This window comes from Podarcis filfolensis (assembly GCF_964270895.1).
Source record: "Podarcis filfolensis genome assembly, chromosome: 4".
Lineage (NCBI taxonomy): Eukaryota > Metazoa > Chordata > Lepidosauria > Squamata > Lacertidae > Podarcis > Podarcis filfolensis.
In genome coordinates, this window is record NC_139607.1 from 26,525,612 (window position 1) to 26,546,992 (window position 21,381).

The 21,381-nt window shown below is 41.1% G+C and overlaps 1 protein-coding gene across 5 annotated transcripts in view; it reads left to right on the top strand.

The window, feature by feature from the left end:
• The window catches only part of ATP11A (ATPase phospholipid transporting 11A), a 109,865-nt gene that overhangs the window by 46,533 nt on the left and 41,951 nt on the right, over positions 1–21,381 (top strand). For all 5 annotated transcript variants that reach the window (XM_083610495.1, XM_083610493.1, XM_083610491.1 and 2 more), the window contains exons 2-10: positions 9,102–9,224; positions 11,487–11,576; positions 12,811–12,891; positions 13,559–13,666; positions 15,381–15,509; positions 16,269–16,372; positions 18,141–18,191; positions 19,625–19,689; positions 20,508–20,589. In XM_083610495.1, coding sequence (XP_083466621.1) covers positions 9,102–9,224; positions 11,487–11,576; positions 12,811–12,891; positions 13,559–13,666; positions 15,381–15,509; positions 16,269–16,372; positions 18,141–18,191; positions 19,625–19,689; positions 20,508–20,589 — 833 coding nt within the window. The remainder of the gene's footprint in view (positions 1–9,101; positions 9,225–11,486; positions 11,577–12,810; positions 12,892–13,558; positions 13,667–15,380; positions 15,510–16,268; positions 16,373–18,140; positions 18,192–19,624; positions 19,690–20,507; positions 20,590–21,381) is intronic.

A 21,381-nucleotide genomic window follows, 5' to 3' on the forward strand; every position in this document is an offset into this window, starting at 1 on the left:
GTACAAGGTTTCCTTTATGTCATTTTCATAAAATAATCCAAAACAGCAATTTTCCATGTTGCAAGTTAGTTTTGTTACAACCCTTTAATTTGTAGCATATATAAAGAAGCAGATTATGACCAATGTGAATTTATGTCATCTAAGATGCCTAGAACTGTTAATATTAGGTGTTAAAATCCATGGATACTACAAAAAAATGCATTAGCTCTCATAGTTTTATTTTAATTGCATATAATAATTCAAACATTTCAGTGTTTGTTCGGCTTCTCCAACAGACACTCTCCAAATATCTGCTTTCCTATTTTTACACAGAACAGAAGTACAGTGGTACCTCGGTTTACGAATTTAATTCGTTCTGGAAGTCTGTTCTTAAACTGAAACCGTTCTTAAACCAAGGCGCACTTTCCCTAGAGGCCTCCCACCGCCAGTGCCCTTCCGCCATTCAGCTTCCGTTTGTAGACCGAGGTAAAGTTCACTAACCGGAACACTACTTCCGGTTTTACGGAGTTCGTATATCAAATAGTTCGTAAACAGGGCTGTTCTTAAACCGAGGTACCACTTTAACTGTTGTTTCTTTTCTTTTCTTTTCCTTTACAAAATGATATAATAGCTAGCTAGCATTGAATTAGTTGCACTTCTTTAATGAGCTGCGGTTACCTACGCTTGTAAGAATTCTCATTCAATTGTTGGTTTTGCTCTGAAAGCAAATATAAAAGTTCAGGAGCAAACAATTACGGGTTGCAAGGTGGGAGGCGTAAAAGGCAGGGAAGAAAAAAAAGATAAGGAACATTACCATCTCGCAATAGAGCAGAATAGCTTTATAAAGCTTAGATGCTAAACCTTTCAAGTGACAGACTTGCCGGTTCTAACCTGAGCAGTAACTAACCCCTGTGCACACAGTATGTACCCGTTTCTGTCGAGACCTTAATATTTTTCCACTCCATGACTCTTTAAGGATCTAGGGCCCTAGCTCAGCTCCAGAGTGTGCAGAAATTCCCCGATTCAGCCCCTGACATCTCCAGCTATAGCTGGGAAAAACACCTCCCTGAAACTCTGAGAGTGCCCTTGCCAGTAAGTGGAGACAGTTCTGAGTTTGATGAACCAGTTGTATGGTTCTAGTAAATCCCTTCCCCGCACCTGTGACAGTTCAGTGCCCCTCGCGAGATGGATCCCTTAGAACTACGTTTTCCAAAATTGGGCTTCCAGCTGTTTTTGGACTACAGTTCCCATCATCCCTGACCACTGGTCCTGCTAGCTAGGGATGATAGGATTTGTAGTCCAAAAACAGCTGGAGACCCAAGTATGAGAAACTCTGCCCTAGAAGCATAAAGGATCCCGGAAATAAATAGAAATCGGGGGCAGAGGGCACATGCTATCATTCCTCCAGTGGCAGCTGTTAGGCTGTAGAGTCAGCAAAAATTAAGTGTCCTGTCACCAGACAGAGTTAGTGCCTGCGCTCTGCAGTCATGTTGCCAGGATTCCATAACAGCATATTGGGAGCTTGAATGTGCAGTCTCCTGCCTCCCTATTTTGCAGTGGAGGAGGCATTTGTCCCCTTCTTGTGGCGAATTGAGAAACCACTGTGTTCCCCACCATCACCTGCATAATCTCCAGTTGTGCAGAAAGTTCCGTCTTTTTCTGAGCGTCCCCTTTTTGTTGCCTTGTAGGGAGGGGGGACACTGGCTCGAGGGGGACCCCCACTTGGCTATTAGATGAAATAATTTGAAATTCCCTACGTACCTTTCTCTGTCTAAGTAGTGACAGGGATAGGGAACATTTTGAATGGCTATAGGAATAGTTATCGATCCTAAGTTCACCTGATCTGACTCCTGGAGACGCAATTGTCTCCCATCCTCAGCTAGCCTGTAAGCTTCACAGTTATAACAATCAGAAGCCTAGCATGACGAGACAGGACAGCAGCACCTAATGGGTAAATGAGATGTCATTCTTTGAACGTTAAATCAAAACAGGCCTCTTCGTTTCCTACACAGTGAGCTGCATCTGCTTTTAAGCAGTGAGTGTGCTCTCTTTGGTTGCAGATGAATCCGATGAGAACAAATGTAGAGGAGGGAGGAATGGTGTAGCATTCATACCGAGGGCAATGTGTGATTTTCTACATTGGCTGTACGGATTTTAGATGCTTAGAAGAGCAGGGGCTGCCGGTCTATTTCTGTGAAGTGACAGAACAACACGGTTTCAAGTGCAATCTGAAAAGCAGCGATAATTGCTTCATCAAGGTCAGAATTCTGCAGCATTTTTACAGAACTCCCATCATGTCTGCAAGCCAAGTGTTGTTATCTCATATCTGAGTATCTCAATGTATGGCATATCCTTGTGCCGGTCGCGTTGAATAGTAAACCGAGAGACGTTCATTCAGAGCTAGGCCAGGCACAGCTTTCAGTCAGCTTACCATCTGCCTATGTTCTTCCCTCTCCCCTTGAGCAAATGTTCAACAGTATAATGCAGGGTTATGCTGGTGAAAGGCTGGATTTCTAGGGTATCTGTTAGCATAGTGGCTGTGAGCCAGAAATTCTCTGGTTTGAAGCCATGAACTCATTGTATGGCAATAGTCAGGCTACTGTTCTCCAGTCGGTAAGATGATGCAGGGATACCTTTTCAAGCTGTATTGTGAAGCATTCAGAACACTCTCGATATATTCTTTAAAAATTATTATGGTCTTATTAACAATTTGGGAAAATACTCTCATTTTCAGATCTTAATCATAATTAACCCGATATTTGATTAGCTTGATCACATATTTTTGGCAATTTACAAAGCAGAATGCCTGATTTATGATTTTAAAAATTAATGGGAAGAAGATTTGCCTATTCAAGCTATTCGAATATTGCACTAAGGCAAATCTTCTTTCCATTAATTTTTAAAATCATAAATCAGGCATTCTGCTTTGTAAATTGCCAAAGATATGTGATCTTTGCAAAATCAGCAATGCACCCCCCCCACTAATGTGCGACATTATCCTGACAGATGAGAACAAGAGTGATATTTCAGTATCATATGGATGTGTGAGATGAAAATGGCATAATAATAACTGGCTCACTTTAGTGAGGCATAGATAGTGGCCCTGCTAGCACTTTGAAGGTTATAGTCTTTGTTAATTCTTTGTTAGTGCATATATGGTATTCCAGACAAACCAACTGTAAGAGATCCTGTCCGGCACAGGAAAAGGGAGACCGTTTTGGTGAGGCATGGTGCTCAGCTCCCACACTCATTGCAGCCATGGCTGATGGGAGAATGCTAGGCATTGCTGGGTACAGGGCAGGTTCAGGCTCTCAGACCATATCTCAGTGGCTGAGAGGAGATAGAGAAGGATGGGAAGCCAACACCATCCGTTCATCCCTTGGAATATTGTCTGATGGTTGTTCAAAACCACCAGCTGTGCCTAAGGACTAGACCAGAAATGATGAAACAAATGGCCAGCCAGATGACGCTGCACTCCCAACACCCATTAGCTCCAGCCTATATGGCCAATGGTTGGAGTTGGGTCCTCAATCTGTTTCCAGACATTAAGTCCACCTGGAAGAGATGTTCTCGCAGCCCAGTGCTGGACTCTGGGCTTGCATTGCCTGCGCATGCAGCATGCATGTAGCAGAGCCACAGGACTGCTGGATACCAGGTTGAGAATCATGCAGGAGCCATTCCCTGCTTCTGCACATGTGTGGTCTGCTGATTATATGATGACCCATCTGTTGGGAATTCCATTCCTCCCGTGCTGCAGATATGTGGGATTGTTACATGTCACATGTCTGTTTACATTCCAGCACTGATTATTGGAGTCTTGTGAGAGGAAAGTGAGATACAGTGGTACCTCGGGTTACATACACTTCAGGTTACATACACTTCAGGTTACACACTCCACTAATCCAGAAATAGTGCTTCAGGATAAGAACAGAAATCGGGCTCTGGCGGCATGGCAGCAGCAGGAGGCCCCATTAGCTCAAGTGGTGCTTCAGGTTAAGAACAGTTTCAGGTTAAGAACGGACCTCCGGAACGAATTAAGTACTTAACCTGAGGTACCACTGTATGCTGTTTCTGCTCTGTATAGCTTTTGCTTTTGCAGTTCTCTGTCCAAGGAAGAAAGACAAAAAGAGAAGCCATGTTTTGCTTTGTTCTGTTACGTTTGATCTAATTTGCAATAAATTAGGCTTAGATGTTACTCCTCTCTCTTTTTTTTATTCAAAATTATAACAAGACATATTATCCAAAAACATATCATCCTTGTTTCCCCCACCCCATTTTTCCTCCCCCACCCCCACCCCCACCCCACCCCAACTTCCCTCAGTTCCAGTCTTTGGTTTCTCTAAGAATGCTGTTTTCTGCATGTTACAAAGTTGTATAGATCGTCAAACTATTTAGCTGATTATTATCAATAAAAAGTTTGTGAATGTTTATTCAAAACCTGCCAAGGAGTCCAGTTCGCTTTGTTGCGTCTTCAGATACTTTGCAAAGCGAACTGGACTCCTTGGCAGGTTTTGATGTTACTCCTCAAGGCTAAGCTTCTGTTTGAACTCTGCTTGTCGTGTGCTCATGTCCCTGGACATGGGTCATATCAGCGTGATGGGAGACCAGAGTGATGAATTCTGGGCGATGCTGCGTTGGGGGGAGGCACCAGGCCTCGGCGTTATCACCCAGCACCATTGTATGATCTGATGGAAAACTCCATATATGTGTTGCTCATAAGGTTTTATATATGGGAACCAGCAGTTCCCTGTTCCCTGTATCTTTCCACATCACGCCATCCTCTTCCAAATGCATGACAAGATCATACTTTTAGTAACCCAGCAGAGTTAAGGCCATTGGCCATTCTTCTCTCAGTACCGTATTTTGATGGTCATTTAGCCCCTTTCCCCACCCCATCCATTTCATCACCTAAACTTAGCCGACACCATACCATCTACTGCAGAGAGCAAAAAGAATCAAAGCACCAGCTTAGAAATACTTCTAGAACAATTCATAAGATAAAAGCAAATGGGCATAAGATAAATTCATAAGATAAAAACAAATGGGCTTTTCATGTTAACAGGCGAGGTTTTATGCCAGTCTTATCTGGAGGACAGCTGGGATATTTCTTGACCTAATGTAAGTTAAGCAACTAAGCAAAATTGTTTGAGCCCCTTCAGGCTTGTTTCCTTTTTTAAATAATGTTTTTTTAGTACCTTGCCAGATAAACAATTGTGAGTCAAGGGACAGAGTATGAGCCCTGAACGCCCATCCTAGCTCATGCATTGAGCAAGTTGTTATAAACTTCTCAGACTTGTTTCTCAGAATGTAAAATGGCAATGCTTGTAACCTACCATATACAGGTTTTCCTGTGAGGATGCAAATGTGGACTTTGAATTCTGACAGCTGTAGCACCAGTGAGGTTAAATGTTAACTAATTTAGTGTACCATAAGATTTTGTAGACTTGCCCATTAAAGTTTATGCCACAAAAGCCTTAAGGTATCACAGGGTTTCTCTCCCCCCGCCCCCATTTTTTCCTGTTTGGGCTACAGCAAATCAATGTAGCTTTTCCCCTTGAATGGGATAATGGGGTAGTTATTCCATTGCTTGCATTTTCTTTTTCTTTTTAAAGAAACATTATTCTTCAGAAAACTGAATACTTCACTGAGTTATTTGTGAGTACTTCACGCCCCATTTTTAAATTTATTTTTAAAAAGTTTTCTATTATGTTAAAAGTTTCATGACCTTAAACTGAGACACAGAGTTGTATTTAAATCATCATTCAAAGTTGATGAAGCTAGGAGTCTTGAATATGACCTTTTGTATTTATTAAATTTGTATACCGTTCTTTATCCAAAGGTCCCAGGAAGTATACAATATTAAAAACATATTTTACATAGCATAATAATAATAAACAATATAACAATCTCAGAAATAATAACAACAGGTCCACCACATTTAAAAGGTCATAGGTTGTTTAATGGCTGAAGACCTGGATAAAGAGGAATGTTTTCACCTGGCACCTAAAGACATGAAATGATGGCGCCTGGCAAACTACGGTACTTTGAAGAGAACATTCCACAAATGGAAAGCCCTCACAGAAAAGGCCTATTCTCGTGTTGTCGCCCTCCGAGGGTGAGCAACCTGACCGTCGAATTTTGCTTGAGCTGAAGTTTCTGAACCGTCTTCAGAGGCACCTCCATGTATAACACACTGAAGTAATCTAACCTAGAGATTACCAGATCGTAGGACACAGAAGTGAGGCTATGCTTGTTTGATAGCAGCATAGCTGGGCCACCAGCTGAAGCTGACAGAAGGCACTCTATGTCATCAATACCACCTTTGCCTCCAGTGACAGCAATGGGTCCAGGAGCACCCTCAAGCTGCGTACCAGCTCATTTAGAGGGAATGCAATCCCCTCAAGAGCAGGCAGTCTTCCATCCACCCAGTCTAGGGAACCACCCACTAACAGTGTCTCAGTCTTAACTGGATTGGCTCTCACCCAGTCCAGTACCGAGGCCAGACATCTACTTCCATACCTGTAGATGTAAAGGGAAATAGAGCTGTGTGTCATCAGCATATTGCTGACAACAGACTCCAAAACTCCTGATGACCCCACTCAGCGGCTTCATACAGATATTAAACAGTGTGGGGGGGATATAATTGAACCCTGAGTGTGCCCACATTGAAGGCAAAGCAGTGTCCCTCACCCCCACCCACTTGGATAGGCTCCCCAGGAGGATACTGTGGTCTGTGGTATGTGAAGTAAAGACAGCATAATGGATCTTCCACCAGTTTTTGGGTTCTGCATTTGCTGACAGGGCTGAAGCAAGAAAAGTAATGCTTCATCATTGATGTGCCAATGGAATAGGGTTTCGGTACATTGAGCTTTAAGTTATTATTAGAAACTCATAATGCTTAGGTTTATTTATGGTTTCTTGGATGTACCTTTTAATGGGCTTAAGTAATAGCATATAAAGCAGTGGATACACTTCACTGCTCTTCCTACTTCGCTGCAGTACTTTTTCCTTTCCTTGCAGGGATATCAGTGTCATGGTCCAAAGGAAATCTAATACAGAGTGGTAGTTTGATGGGGGGGCGGGGAGTGCTGTCTTGGGGTGTTGTTTTTTTGGTAGACATAATAGCTGTTCGTATATAGTATATTTTATATCGATTATTGGCAATAAGCAGTATAAGAGAGCCTTTTTGTTCTACTGTCCTCTAAACTATGTAGCACCCTCATGAGAAGAATCAAGTTCTGTTGAATAATGCCTTTAATAATGCATGACTGCTTTTGTTATTCAGTATTACTTTTGTTGAACAAGGCACAGGTTGCCTTCTCTGTTCTTGAGCATGTGGTGTAAATTTCTTAAATCTGCATTTTGGAATACTTTGTCCCCCCCCCCCAAAAAAAAAACCGTTCTTCGTTCATGTTTTGTTATATTCTTATGATAAACTGCAGAACATGAAGTCTTTAGCAAAAAAATTTCAACAGGCTTATACAATCATCTATTTTTCCTAATGTGTTCTTTGGCCATTAATGATTGTCCCCTATGACATCATTGAGAGTTTGACAAGATCTGAACCCTGCCCTTACCTCTGTTCTGACCAGTTCACACCAGAAGGCAGGATGGTGGGTACAGCACCTTGGAGAACTCCAATTGAACAACTCAATCATACGAAGATGGACTGAGTTTTCAGGATGAGGCCCTCCCTCCAGCCTGCCGCTTCTCCCCTCCTCTTTCTTAGAAATGTGAAATCTTAAAGGACCTGGCTTTAAGGGGTGTGCTTTTTCTTTCTATGGCTTCCCATCTGGTGCAATCTCTACAAGACTGTCAGGAGCCAGAGTCAGCAATAAAAAAACACCAGTGTCAGTGAAGTTAACTATTCAGAGAAACCAAAACAGCACAGGCCTAGGGATCACAACAACTCTTCCCAGTAGGTCTTGCCCCAATGAGACAGTCGCGAGGACTGAAGGTCCCTGCCTCTCCTGGTTCCTTCCCCAGCAGCCTAAGGCTCCTTCGCCTTGTGCCTCATTCTGGGAAACCAGCGGGAAAAGGAGCTGGTCACAGCAGAAATGGGAGAGCCTGGCTTCCTTACCAGCCTGACTTATTGCTGCCTCTTGGCCCCCTTCCACTCCAGCCTCCACTTCTGCCTCTGATTCTGGACTGCTCTCTGTCCCAGCCTCTTCCTGGTCACTAAACCCATCCTCTGAATCGAGAGTTTGAGGCTAGGGCCATTACAACTTCCTTTTAAAAAAACACCATTTAAAATAAATTGAATATAAAGTCTTAACAACTCTTTCCTTAACAAGTCCTACTAATTCCATACATCCAAAATAATAATGCGTAGAATCATGTATACTTCTGTACATATGTATTTTAGAAGATTTCAGATAAAGGCCTTCTACCTTTTGTCCTCATATTAGGGTTCGCCATCCATACTTTATGGTTTTCATAATCTTTTGTAATCTGCCATGGCAGGAGTTTGCACCCCCGCCCCCAAGAAAGGCAGCATATAAATCTTTTGAATAAATAAATGTGTTACACTCCCCAAGTAAGCAGGGCTTCATAGCCAACCCCTCTTTCTAGAAGCAGTGCTGCAGCTATTTGTCGCATAGCTTCAAAACTTGGAAGAACTGCACAAGTGGCCCCTCAGCTTTGCAGTTTGCAGAGAAAACCCAAATATGCGCAAGCCCTGGCAGTCTCCTGAAATAGCTCCTTGGATTACAGTGCACATGATTAGGGAAATATGCTCAATATGTATTCAGAGAGCTGGGATGTGTCAGTGTGCATGCCTTTTCTTTTCTTCTTAGAGTAATATGAGGACAAAATATAAAACTCGCCATTTAGAGTAACAGATTTGAATTGTGTGGGTTTGCCTTTATTGCTCCAGGGGTAAGGGACTTGCTGAAGGCAATTAAAGGCAGGATTTTGACAGCTCACTCCTATGTGTCATCTAAGTATCGCTCAGGAGAAGATAGGCAAAGACTTTGGGGGGGTGGGGGCGTTAAGATTTTGACAGCTATTAGAGAATGAAGGATCAACTGATGCCAAGAGACGGGGCTATCCAGTTCAGTGTATGACTCATGTCTATGCAGAACTACAGACTGAACTAAAATGACACATTCTTTTTTCCACAGTGTGCTGGAGAAGAGAATTGGGTGGACAATCGGACTATTTATGTTGGGCATCGTGAACCCCCTGCAGGCACTGAAGCGTACATTCCACAGAGGTATCCGGATAACAGAATAGTCTCCTCAAAGGTAGAGTGTGTGTTTGCATAATTTGCCTAATGCTTTTGACTCTGCTCTGTCAGCTTCCTTTTTCTTTTTTCCACCAACAATTTTATTTTTTGCTTCCTGAGCTACCTTTGTTTACCAGCAGCTGCTCGGAAAGGAACTATAATAAAAAGTAGATGTTGCTTCCCGCCATTAAAATTTGCTTGCAGTCAAATTGTCACTAGTCTGTGGTCTTACAAGATGGTGCTGATCTGTTCTTATGATACACAGTCATAACAGACATTTTTCAGAAATATCTAGCAGGGCAGTTTCCAGAGGACCAGAAGAACAGTTTGCCGCTAGGCTGCTTTACCTGCGGCAAGTTGTAATTATCACTGCGTGAACAGCTGAATGACAAACGACACCTTCCAGTCTCTTCCCTTCCTATCATAATCACAGCATTCTTAACCCAGTGTCAGGACCCTGTGGGGTCAGGCCTGCAAGCAGTCAGTGGGAAGTGCTGGGTGACTTCAAATCAGTTAATTAAATCAAACAAGTCAGGATTGGGTACATCGTCAGGTCAGGCAGAAGTCCAGAGCAGCAAATAGAAATCAAAAGGATGAGAGGTGGGTGGGTGCGGTCAAAGGGTCAAGCAAAAGTTGGGAATCCAGGGAAAGGAAAAGGAAGCAAGGGAAGGCACAGGAATGTGCATGTCTAATCTGTGATGAGTGACCTCTGGCAGGGTCCTAGATCCCTCCCACCTCCTGTCCAAAGGTTGGAACGTGCTAACAAGGCTTTGGGAAGGAGGTGAGAGGAATCTAGGACCTCATGTCTCCTTCTCATCTAGACCTCCTTCCCATCTAGACCTCATGCCTCCTTCCCAAATCCCAGTGCCTCACTTACCTTGCTTTCGGAAGGCAACAGCACCGCAAAGGCTGATCACCAGATGTTGTTGAGGGCCCATTAAAAAAGGCCTTGAGGACATGCATTGGACTACCCTGTGCGAACACTGCCAGTTGAACCCATAAGAATAATAGACTCCCATGTTACATTTTATAGTTAATTTATCATTCTATCTGAATTTCCTATTAGCTATATTTAAAAGGACACTTTGCTTTAAGGGCCGTTCTCTGTATGTGTCAGAAGAGCTGTCTGATTGTGTTACTGTCTTAATATTTCGTGGAAATGCCACCTGCAGGTCGTATTGGAGCTCACTTGCTCAGAGGCATGTCAGTAGTGGCTAGCCAGCTGCAGATAGAATATTAATAATAGCTTTCTGGAATTTTGTTGCTAGCATTTGTGTGATATTGACAGATGTCACCCCCATTGTGAATCTTATCACTTAACCTGGTAGTTTCAAGTAGAGACATCTACTGCTGATGGAAGGTGAATGAAGAAGCAAGCATGAGTAGGAGGTATAGCAGGAATTGAGGATCGTGGGAAGGAAATATATTATCACCCAGGACCAATATGAGAAGAGAAGTCATTGGCCTATTCCTCTAGAATTAGATCTGACCAGAGGAGGAATAGCATGAAGTTCAGCAGATGGTTTCCCTTGATCCAGGCCTGGGTCTGCTGGAAAGCTCCCAATCTCATAGGTAACCATTTCTAGAAAGAGTCACAGGTGAATTCCCCTTGAATCTCCAGCAGATTTTCTCAGTCTTCTCCAACAGGATGGCAGCTACACCCGTGAGCCATTCAACCATGTAAAAAATTATTAAATTATTAAATTCCCTACTCAAAACAGATGTTCCTCCCCCAGCCAGGACATCTGTTATTTCCTTCTGGGTCCCATGCTCATTTGTGGTGTTAATTCTTGGTACATCATTTGCTGCTGGAGTAGACCATCCAAGTATGGTGTTCATTCTGCTACACCTTCCAAAGTTGCTCCATGAATTCCTTCTAATACTCTGCCCATCTTCCTCAAATAACTGTCAAATTCAAAAAGGTGAAGTTCATCCCTTCTGAAAAGCAGGGATTTGATATGTCAGTCTGCTTAATAATGCCAACTGCTTGCCTCAAGTTATGCAATTTACTTAAATTAATAATAATATTTGCAGATATGTTTTGTGTTTACTTAGAGCAGTTAAGTTTATATATGCCATTGATCCAGGCAAAGTTAATTCTGCCAAAGTTCTGTGTAAATCAAGATTTAAGCTTGATTAACTTTCTCAGAACTGGGATCTATATATAATTGATTCCCCCGCCCTTTTAAAGAAGCCATTAGTTCCTAATGTATACCATTTGATAAATTTGAGAGCACAGCATGTCATCAACAGTCCATTTCTGCCTCTCTTTTTCTTTTAGTACACTTTTTGGAACTTTGTCCCAAAGAATTTATTTGAGCAGTTCCGAAGAATAGCTAACTTTTATTTTCTCATCATTTTTCTTGTACAGGTAAGATATACACATTTCTTTCTTTAGTTCTTTCATTTAAAACAGGATATACATATTTGATATGGATGTCTAAAATTAAATATTTTGAGTCTTCAGCTATGTTTTATTTTTATAGGGGTAGAAAGGGAATTTGTCATAAAGTGTTTTTGTCTTTACAGTTACTTACATGTTTTATGTTGTGAACCACCCTGAGACTTGCAGGTATAGGGCAGTATACTACTACTACTAGTAGTAGTAATATCAGCCTGCCTTTCAGGAATGTACATCCCATATCCTCAATGTGCATTTAAAGTGCTATTATACCACTTTAACAGTCATGGCTTCCTGCCAAAAACACTGGGAACTGTAGTTAAGAGAGCTGAGAGTTGCTAGACTCTCACAGACCCCTCACTACAGTTTCCTGGGTGGTTTAACAACCAGGGAACTCTGGGAATGGAGCTCTGTGAAGAGGATAGGGAGGGTCTCCTAACAGCTCTTAACTACAGTTCCCAGGATTCTTTGGGGGAAGCCATGACTATTAAAGAGGTATAATAGCACTTAAAATATATGGTGTGGATGTGGGCTTAGCTATACATAGGTTAAATTAGAAAATGATAGGGGGGAGGGAACCATGTTACCTAATCAATGCAACGTACAATGGACTATGCAACAAGTAAGATGCTTTTCCAAGAGGCTAAATGGTATTCCACTGCAAGTGGAAAATTGAATACTTAACATTCCCCTTTCCAGGTACTGTATACGGTTCTGCTTAAGCTGTGTTGGTATTCTTTGTGTTGCTGTGGCTCAAGGTCACTTTATACTCTGCTGTGTGTACAGAAAACATATGTTTGCAAACAGTTGAATTGTGCAGGCTTATTGGAGGTCTGTGATTAATTTCAGATCCCTGTCAAGTGTACGCTCAGTGGTAAGCCAGATTTGCCTCAGGGAAAGCACAGCATTCCCCTGTTGTTTCTCCTTAATATCTAGTATTTTGAGGTATACCGCGTCCATAATATGTGGCGTAGCCGCCAGTACCATGCCTTCTGATAAGTTAATTAAGTTGAATTAGTCAACGTGGCCAAACTCTTCTAAGATGTTATGGAAGTGATGTGTAAATCACTGGTTATCATCTTAATGTTCAGATGGTTCAGTTTTAATGATTGCAGAGTACTTTATCAAAGGCTGCTAATAAGGCCATTTTTTAAAAAATGCTGTTCTTTAGAAAATGTATGCTAATTCTTTTTTCCGCCCCTAGTTAATTATTGACACACCAACTAGCCCAGTGACAAGTGGGCTTCCACTTTTCTTTGTCATCACTGTAACAGCTATTAAACAGGTAAGAGCATTGTCTGTTAAAAGTGAAAATAGTATAAATTCTGCATGTTTTTTTTTTAAAAAAAATTTTTTTTAAATTCATTTCCTGAGATATTGTTTTTCTGGATACCAGAAGTGTGAGTGCAACACCAACCAGGCAACCATCAGCAGTATGGTAACTTTGCACCTGATACACCATGGGTAGGCAAACTAAGGCCTGGGGGCCAGATCCGGCCCAGTTGCCTTCTAAATCCGGCCCACGGACGTTCCGAGAATCAGCATGTTTTTACATGAGTAGAATGTACTTTCATTTAAAATGCATCTCTGGGTTATTTGTGGGGCATAGGAATTTGTTCATGTTTTCCCTTCAAAATATAGTCCGGCCCCCCACAAAGTCTGAGGGACAGTGGACCGGCCCCCTGCTGAAAAGGTTTGCTGACCCCTGTGATACACCATTATGATCAGGAGCGGATGCGAATTGAGTTGGAGTCATGTCATTTTTAAAAAAGGAAGTCAGCAAGCAATCATCATAATTTTCGAACTCCTTCTCTGTTCCCCACCTCCGCCTCTTCCCCACCTTACACTTTTGAAATTACAGTTTCTCCAACAATGTTGTACAAGTCTAATACAAATGATAAACGGTTACCTTTTTGGGGAATTATAAATATTTAATTGGCTATTTCATTTAGGGCTATGAAGATTGGCTTCGTCACAAAGCCGACAATGCAATGAACCAGTGTCCTGTTCATTTTATTCGACATGGCAAACTGGTTAGAAAGCAGAGCCGCAAACTCAGAGTGAGTGCCATGTATTATTCAATATATTTCTTGGATGGAGATTACTTGAGTTGGTGTGTCAGAAAGAGAGAGAGTTGGATACAATTCTCCATGATATATACTCCATGAGTATAACTTTCTTCATTTCATAAATATTGTTTCTGCCTGCCTTTAAAAGAAAAATTAGTCCCATGTATCAGGTGGGCTACGGTAGAACACAGCAGAGTCTTTTATGACCCAGGGTGAAGACTTTGCTTCAAAAAGAGGATCAGGATGCAAATAGAGAAATAGTTATTTTGGGATCCTCATCTGTCACTAAAAATATGCAACAGTGGTGGCGGGAGCTAGGTGACCCATAAGAGAGCAGCATCACTTGTGGCCTTTTAGTGGTTGATGCTAAGTACTGAGTACAAAGGTGTATACCTTTAAAATTGGTTACTAAAAATCCAGCAGTGGCAGTGGCATGAGTGATAACCACCTTGGAAATGACATCTCATGTAGAGTGCCACAACTGCAGTTGGCAAAGTTTTAGTCAGAGGTTAGTCCTTCTTTAAATGGGGGAGGGACACTGAACAGATCTTAAGCTATCAAGCTTAATTGTATTAAGAAGTATAGGGTATTCCATATGTTTAAAAAATTCCACTTCCACATAGGAATTTCTGCCTTTCATTTCTGTAATTCAGAAATTGTCAGGAAACCCAAAGCAGAAAATGACAGCAACCCTAAAATAGCTCATTGAGTACTGAGTATGCTTAGTGAGCATGGAATGCTAACTAACTGTTGGAGTGGGAAAAATGAAAAACAAGGGCTGAGCAGGGAATAAAATGCACTTTTCTAGATGAGTGCATAGCTTGATGGCTGCCTGAAACCCTTGTTTTATTTTAGTTCTTGAAAGCACAGCATTCCCCTGTTGTTTCTCCTTAATATCTAGTATTTTGAGATATACTGCGTCCAAACATGGGTGCTCGTTAGTTGCCATGGCTAGGAAAAGAATTGATCACATCTTTGTAAATTATGTCATTTAAAATTCTTTGGAAGGTTATTTTGTTTGCCAAGTAGGTCAATGAGAAGGCTGTGCCAGATGATTCTGTCTCATTCCTCTGGAGAGAGAGAGAGAGAGAGTGTTTTGCATATTATTTTACTCCAACAAGAACATGAAAAATGACTGTATTTTTGGTAGAAATGTGCTCACATTTTTCATCCTGCTCTAGTTTAAGCAGAGCTTAAACACACACACACACACACCCACCCCCGCATAGAAGTACCTTGTTCTGAAATAATGCAATAGGATAATTTTGGACATTTGGTTGTTGTTTTTTTAAAAAAGCAACCTTTTCTTTTCTTTTTGCAGTCCTAAAAATGATAGTTTGTTGAAAGGTTACCTATGTTCATATAATCCACAGAAGGGTATACTAATTATGTTACAGCATGGATAACTTCTTATGCATTTGTAATTAATAGCTGTTGTTAACTCCCTTTTAACCTCTGTAGGTAGACTTGATAGCCATAGCCTTAGTAGGAACTGGCAGTGAATGTTTACTTGGAAGCAAGTCTTACCGCATCAAAGAGCACTTATTCTCATACAAGATGTATGGGATTGCTGCCTCAGTCCCTGAGGCACAGGCAACTGCAAGAAAGACAGAAACAACAGTGGATTTTCATTTTTTAAGACACTTGGGATTGACAACTTAAAATTCTTTCTTAAACATTGACTGATTACACTCTTCTCTTCCAGGTTGGAGATATTGTAATGGTGAAAGAAGACGAAACATTCCCTTGTGACTTAATATTTTTGTCCAGTAGTCGGGCAGATGGAACATGTTTTGTTACGACAGCAAGTTTGGATGGTGAATCCAGTCATAAGGTGAACAGCATTTGATGAAATGTCAATATAAGGGTTAAAGATAGGCACTGAAGGCTTCTGCACTAAATGATGTACATATGACTATTAGAGTGAATAGCTTAAACTTGTTATCCTTATACTGTTGTACCTTGGATCTCAAATGCCTGAACAAATCGGCTCCCGAACGATCGAAATCCGGAAGTGAGTGATCCGGTTTTTGAATGATTTTTGGAAGCGGAACATCTGACGTGGCTTCCAATTGGCTGCAGGACCTTCCTGCAGCCAATCAGAAGCCATGCTTTGGTTTCCGAACGTTTTGGAAGTCTAACAGACTTCCGGAACAGATTCTATTTGACTTCCAAGGTACGACTAGTGAATTTTATTTTGTAGGGTTGTAGATTTTGTCATTGTAAAAGAATATAAAACATTCCCCTGTGGCTTTACAGTTTTATCAAGGGCAAATAGAATATATTCTGTTAATAAACAAAACAATCACATTTGGGAACACGCTTGAAAAATTTGATTGCTCCTGTTTGTAAATATGGGCTGCTGCAACAGTTTAAAACTTGGTAATTGTAGTTTTCTATTAAGATTTGACTCACTTTGCAATGTGCTATGGAAACCTCGTAATAATTTAGAATTGCAGAATTTTACAATAGTTGACCATTGCACTCATGACAGAAGTTGGTTTGTATCCCCCCCCTTCATTTTCAAAATTCTCACTTCAGTTTCATAAACACCTTGACTTGATACTGAACTATACTTTCTTGTCCTTTCTAGACGTATTATGCTGTCCAAGATACAAAAGCCTTTCAAAGCGAACAGGATATCGACACATTGCATGCTACCATTGAATGTGAACAACCTCAGCCTGATCTTTATAAGTAAGAACATGTGGTAATTATTTTCCTGAATTGTCAATTGTCCCATAATTATGTATACTGTGTTATTTATATGATGTTAGCCGCTCTGAGCCTGGCTCTGGCCGGGGAGGGCGGGGTACAAAGAAAATTTGTTGTTGTTGTTGTTATCTAAGCAGCATATTTAGTACAGTTGAGTTGGTTCCTGTCTCTTTCCTTCTTTCTCTTCCTTTGGAGAACTCTGTGTGTGTGTCTCCGGACTCCCAGCTTAGTGCTGGCAGGCATAAAGAAAACACCTTAATTCTCACAGGTGAATGTGTGTCTATAACTGATAATTAGGTGAGAATGCTTTGAGTGACATTGTAATTGAGATAGATTGAGCAAAGGTGTGTAGAGCCAGGAACATCAACAACTACTTGCAGGTACCAGTTTTACCAGATGCCAACTAGAAAAAGAAACAGGAAGTGCCTCAAAGAAAAAGTGACTGCTTGCAGGCTGGAGCTGTTGTTGTTGTATGGTTGCTGCTGTCTCTCTGATACTCCATTTGATCAGCAGCGGGGTGGCGTTCGGAATCAGCAGAATGGTGGTTGTTGTTGTTTAAATAGTAATACAGTCATACCTCGGGTTGAAGTAGCTTCGGGATAAGTATTTTCGGGTTGCGCACTGCGGCGATCCGGAAGTAACGGAGCGCGTTACTTCCAGGTTTTGTCACTCACGCATGCGCAGACGGTCAAAATGACGTCACACGCATGCACAGAAGCGGTGAGTTGCGACCCACGCAGAAGCAGGTTGTGTTTGGTTCTGGATGCGAACGGGGCTCTGGAACGGATCCCGCTCGCATCCAGAGGTACCACTGTAATATTTTTGAGCAAAAGGGGATACAGTGGTACCTCGGGTTACAAACATTTCGGGTTACAGACTCTGCTAACCCGGAAGTAATACCTCGGGTTAAGAACTTTACCTCAGGATAAGAACAGAAATTGCGATGCTGCGGTGTGGCGGCAGCAGGAGGCCCCTTAGCTAAAGTGGTACCTCAGGTTAAGAACAGTTTCAGGTTAAGAACGGACCTCCAGAATGAATTAAGTTCTTAACCCAAGGTACCACTGTATATAAAATTCATAATGAAGAAATATTCCCATATAATTGCAGGTGTTAGGTTGAATCGGATCACAAGGCCTCAGCAATCTCTGAGGGGAAAACCCTACCTGGAAGCAGTCATAGGAACTCAGGCTTACCTTTCTCCTAGTATCTCTCTCCAGAATCTTACTCCATTGTCCCTGCGTAATGTCAGTGCACCCTTAGAGATAATCGCCGTTCACCATCCTGAAATTTTGATTTTCAACATCTTGTCACAGTATGTGGAATTAGAAGTCAGGATATGAATACAGTACTCCAAATGAAAGAAAACCCCTACTTTGACTGTAATCTTATAAACTGCTTTGAGGTTTTCTACAATCAAGCGGTATATAAATGCTATGAAGTAAACAAGTATATGATGAAACGAGGGAAATAGGTTTTGGGTGAAAGGGCAAGTTCATTTATTGTGGTGTTCCGTTTTGCGTTTGCATTGAGGCATCCAGGGACAGCTAAGGATACAAGCTGTAGAAGTTTTGCATTGAAGCAGGGGTTGGAATGCAATGCGTTTCAAAGGTGCATTTGTGATTCATCTCCCTAGATGCAATAGCTGAACTTATTTGCATGCAAGGCTGTACAATTACTGGAATACTCTTCTCTGCATTCCTACAGGCATAATGATATTGAGGTATTTCCTAATCTGTTTTTCCTCTTGCAGATTTGTTGGTCGGATAAATGTTTACCATGACAGAGATGAGCCTGTTGCAAGGTAGGACTTAAAATATGCAATGCCTGGGTTATTCAATCCTTACCATAAGCAAATACTATAGGACAACCTGCCAGGCAGTTTTTTTCCTCCACCCTTAAAAAGTTTTTAAGACCTGATGGTGTTTGATTTTATTGCTTAATTTGTGCTGCAATATATTGCATTTTAAGAACTTTTATCAGTGTCACCCAAAGAACTTTGGTATTGGGGTTGCGTAGAAATATTGTTTTTAAAAAAGCAGTGCATGCATGTGCACCTGTCAGGGCTAGTTAAATTCGGAATATATGCAACAAAACAAGTGAAACCGTGGCATGTTGTAGCAGAGAAAAGTAGATGCGAAGAATGGGCATGAAGACTATCAGGAGCATTGAGTTTTCTTTGAGATGGTGGCTTCATTATCCTGAAAAAGCTGGGCCAAGAGCCTGATGCGAATCCCTTTCTGCCCACCCATTATTATTTTTTGTTCATCAGTATCAGGGAGCAGATCATCAGGGAATGAAAGGCACATAGTTGAGAATGACACAAAAAGTACTTGATTATGTATGGCTGGGCACTGTGTATGGGGACAAAACTCTATGCGGCTTCCATTGAAGCTGCCAGTGGAGGAACAGATGCTAAAATTTTGGCAGCTAAATACAAGGTTAGATGATAGGATTGGTGAACATCCTTGTCTTGCTTTTACCAGAATGAAATTGTGGCTAATAATCTGCCCCCATCCTACTCCAACCCTCAAGTGCAACCAACCATAAAAATGAGTATACTCTAAGTGAGTCCTTTTTAAAAAGCCTTTAATGTGCTGTTCTTAGAATGCGCAGAAGTTCTTTTTTAGCTGGTTAACCGCACTACTTGAGTTTATAGAACATTTTGGTTTTTAAAGCACTGATGGTCTTAGATTAAAATCTTCTGCTAAGGTTGCCAGTGCTTAAGTGCTGAAATGCTAAAGAAAGATTAATGCCATCCATATTGAGTTCACGTGGCATTTCCTTTTAATATTTTATGGGTTTATACGCTGGTTGTAGTCTTCCTACTGATGTCATGCTGTTTTATTATGCATTTGTATGCTTTTTTAAAATGCCACCCTGAACAATTTTTATTAAAATACAGCTAATAAGGCTTGTACGTAAAAATAAGTATATTTTTTAATCCTCACATTTATGAGTAAAGCTCTTATCCTACTTTACTGGAAAGGACTTTTTAATAAGAAGTTTCGGGTTTGTACCAATTGCATGACCTGCTTTTAGCATTGAAGAAAACATATAACTTCCGTACAGGTGAATCAGGATGAATACTCAATATAAATGTCATCTGGAGGTGCCCGCCATTTCAGAAATGTGAACTTATTTTCTTTTCTAAACTTAACCTTATTTATTTTGTGTTTAAAACACTGCCTTCATGCTGCCACTTCAGACAGTTAATTAATATTATTACCTTTGTAGGCCATTGGGATCTGAAAATGTGCTTCTTAGAGGAGCTACGTTGAAGAACACAGAGAAAATATTTGGTAAATTACTATAAAAGCAGTAACAGTCCTAATTCAGAGATATAAATGAGAAGATTTAAGTTTCAGCAGCATCTTCTGATGTCGTACAGAGGATATTCTGCTAAAAAAATAAGAAGTGGGGAAAAACAACCCATTGAAAAGGACTGTTATCTGTTTTGATGGTGGTGGTGATGGTTTAATTTCTATAACACTTAATATATTAATATATATTATATTTGGGGGCTGAAAATAGTGTTCTTGAAATCAAATCATTCCTGAATAACCACTTAATTCTGCAAATATTCACTGCTTGTTGTTGTTCTTTCCCTGCTTTTTTAGTCTGTTGCCATTTTTCTGGGTTGTCTTTCCCCCAGATTTCGTCACACTGGCCATCTCATCAAATTGGGAGATGTCATACAGTAATTATGGCATTGCATTATGTAGCCAATCCGATTTGGTAATATGATTATGGAGGGAAAACAGATGATTCCTGCATCAGCATTGCCCTCAGTCTGAATGGATGAACATTTTTTGTGCCCTTCTGGAATAAATCTGCTAAAATGCTAGATGTGTTTTATTGCCCTAACCCCCCCCCTAAAAACTTGAACAAATATTTCAGTTTCAACTGAGCCCCGCAGCTGAATGTATGCAGTTGTTAATGCATCCATTAACAGACTCACTAAATCAGGCCCACAGCTGTGTCTCCTACACAATCCTATCCTTTTTAATAGAATTTGTAATTAGCTGCATTAGCTAGCGGTTGTGTGTAATATTACATAATATGCACATGCACCCACATCCATATTTTTTTGATGAAATAGTATTTCTGTTTGTTCCAGGTGTTGCTATCTACACTGGCATGGAAACAAAAATGGCATTGAACTACCAATCAAAATCTCAGAAACGATCTGCTGTGGAAAAGTAAAGCTATGAGTGCTTCTAATATGCAAATATGTGTGGGCAAGATCAGTGGGAAGCAGGAAAGGAAAGGAAATGTCTGCATGTTGTGAAGCAGTGAAAAACCCCTATCAGTGTTTGTTTGTTTTGGAAATAACTAATCGTGTCGTAAGCCTGCTATGAAGGTTTTGTTCTTCTGTTGTTTGTTCGTACACATTGGGATACAGTCATCACTTGATTGCCAGTTTAAAACTGCTAGCTTTGAAAAGGTTCTGATCCGTGCTATTTTTCTAGAAAAAGAGATGCCGGAACTCACCTTCCTTGTTCTCTTATGATGGCAATGGCACCAAACTGAGAGGTCCCGGAACTCAGTTCCAGCGAGTTCTAGCTGGGGAAAAAAGCCCTGCTTCTGATGCCATTCCTGTTTGTACTTGTCTTGTTCTTTTAGACAAGCATGAGTTTGTTTCATACATTATACTGGAAAATATTTGGGCTTATTTCTGAACCAGTCAAAATTGGATCCACTTCATATCCACCAATCCCCACAAACCCCTTCCCTTAAACCAGGGCTGCCCCAACTTTTTTCAAAGAGGGCCAGATTTGATGAAGTGAACCGACCTTTTTTTACGACTTTACCCCAAAGTTATTTTTTTTTAGGATTTGACCCCAATAAATAAACTGCCACAGGAGGGGTCAGATAAAACCGTCTGGGGGGCTGAATTAGGCCCCCCAAAAGGACTTTGGACTTGCCTGCCTTAAACCTTACTTAATAGGGTACTGGCACAGCCAATGGCAGCAATAAGCTATAGGGAGAAG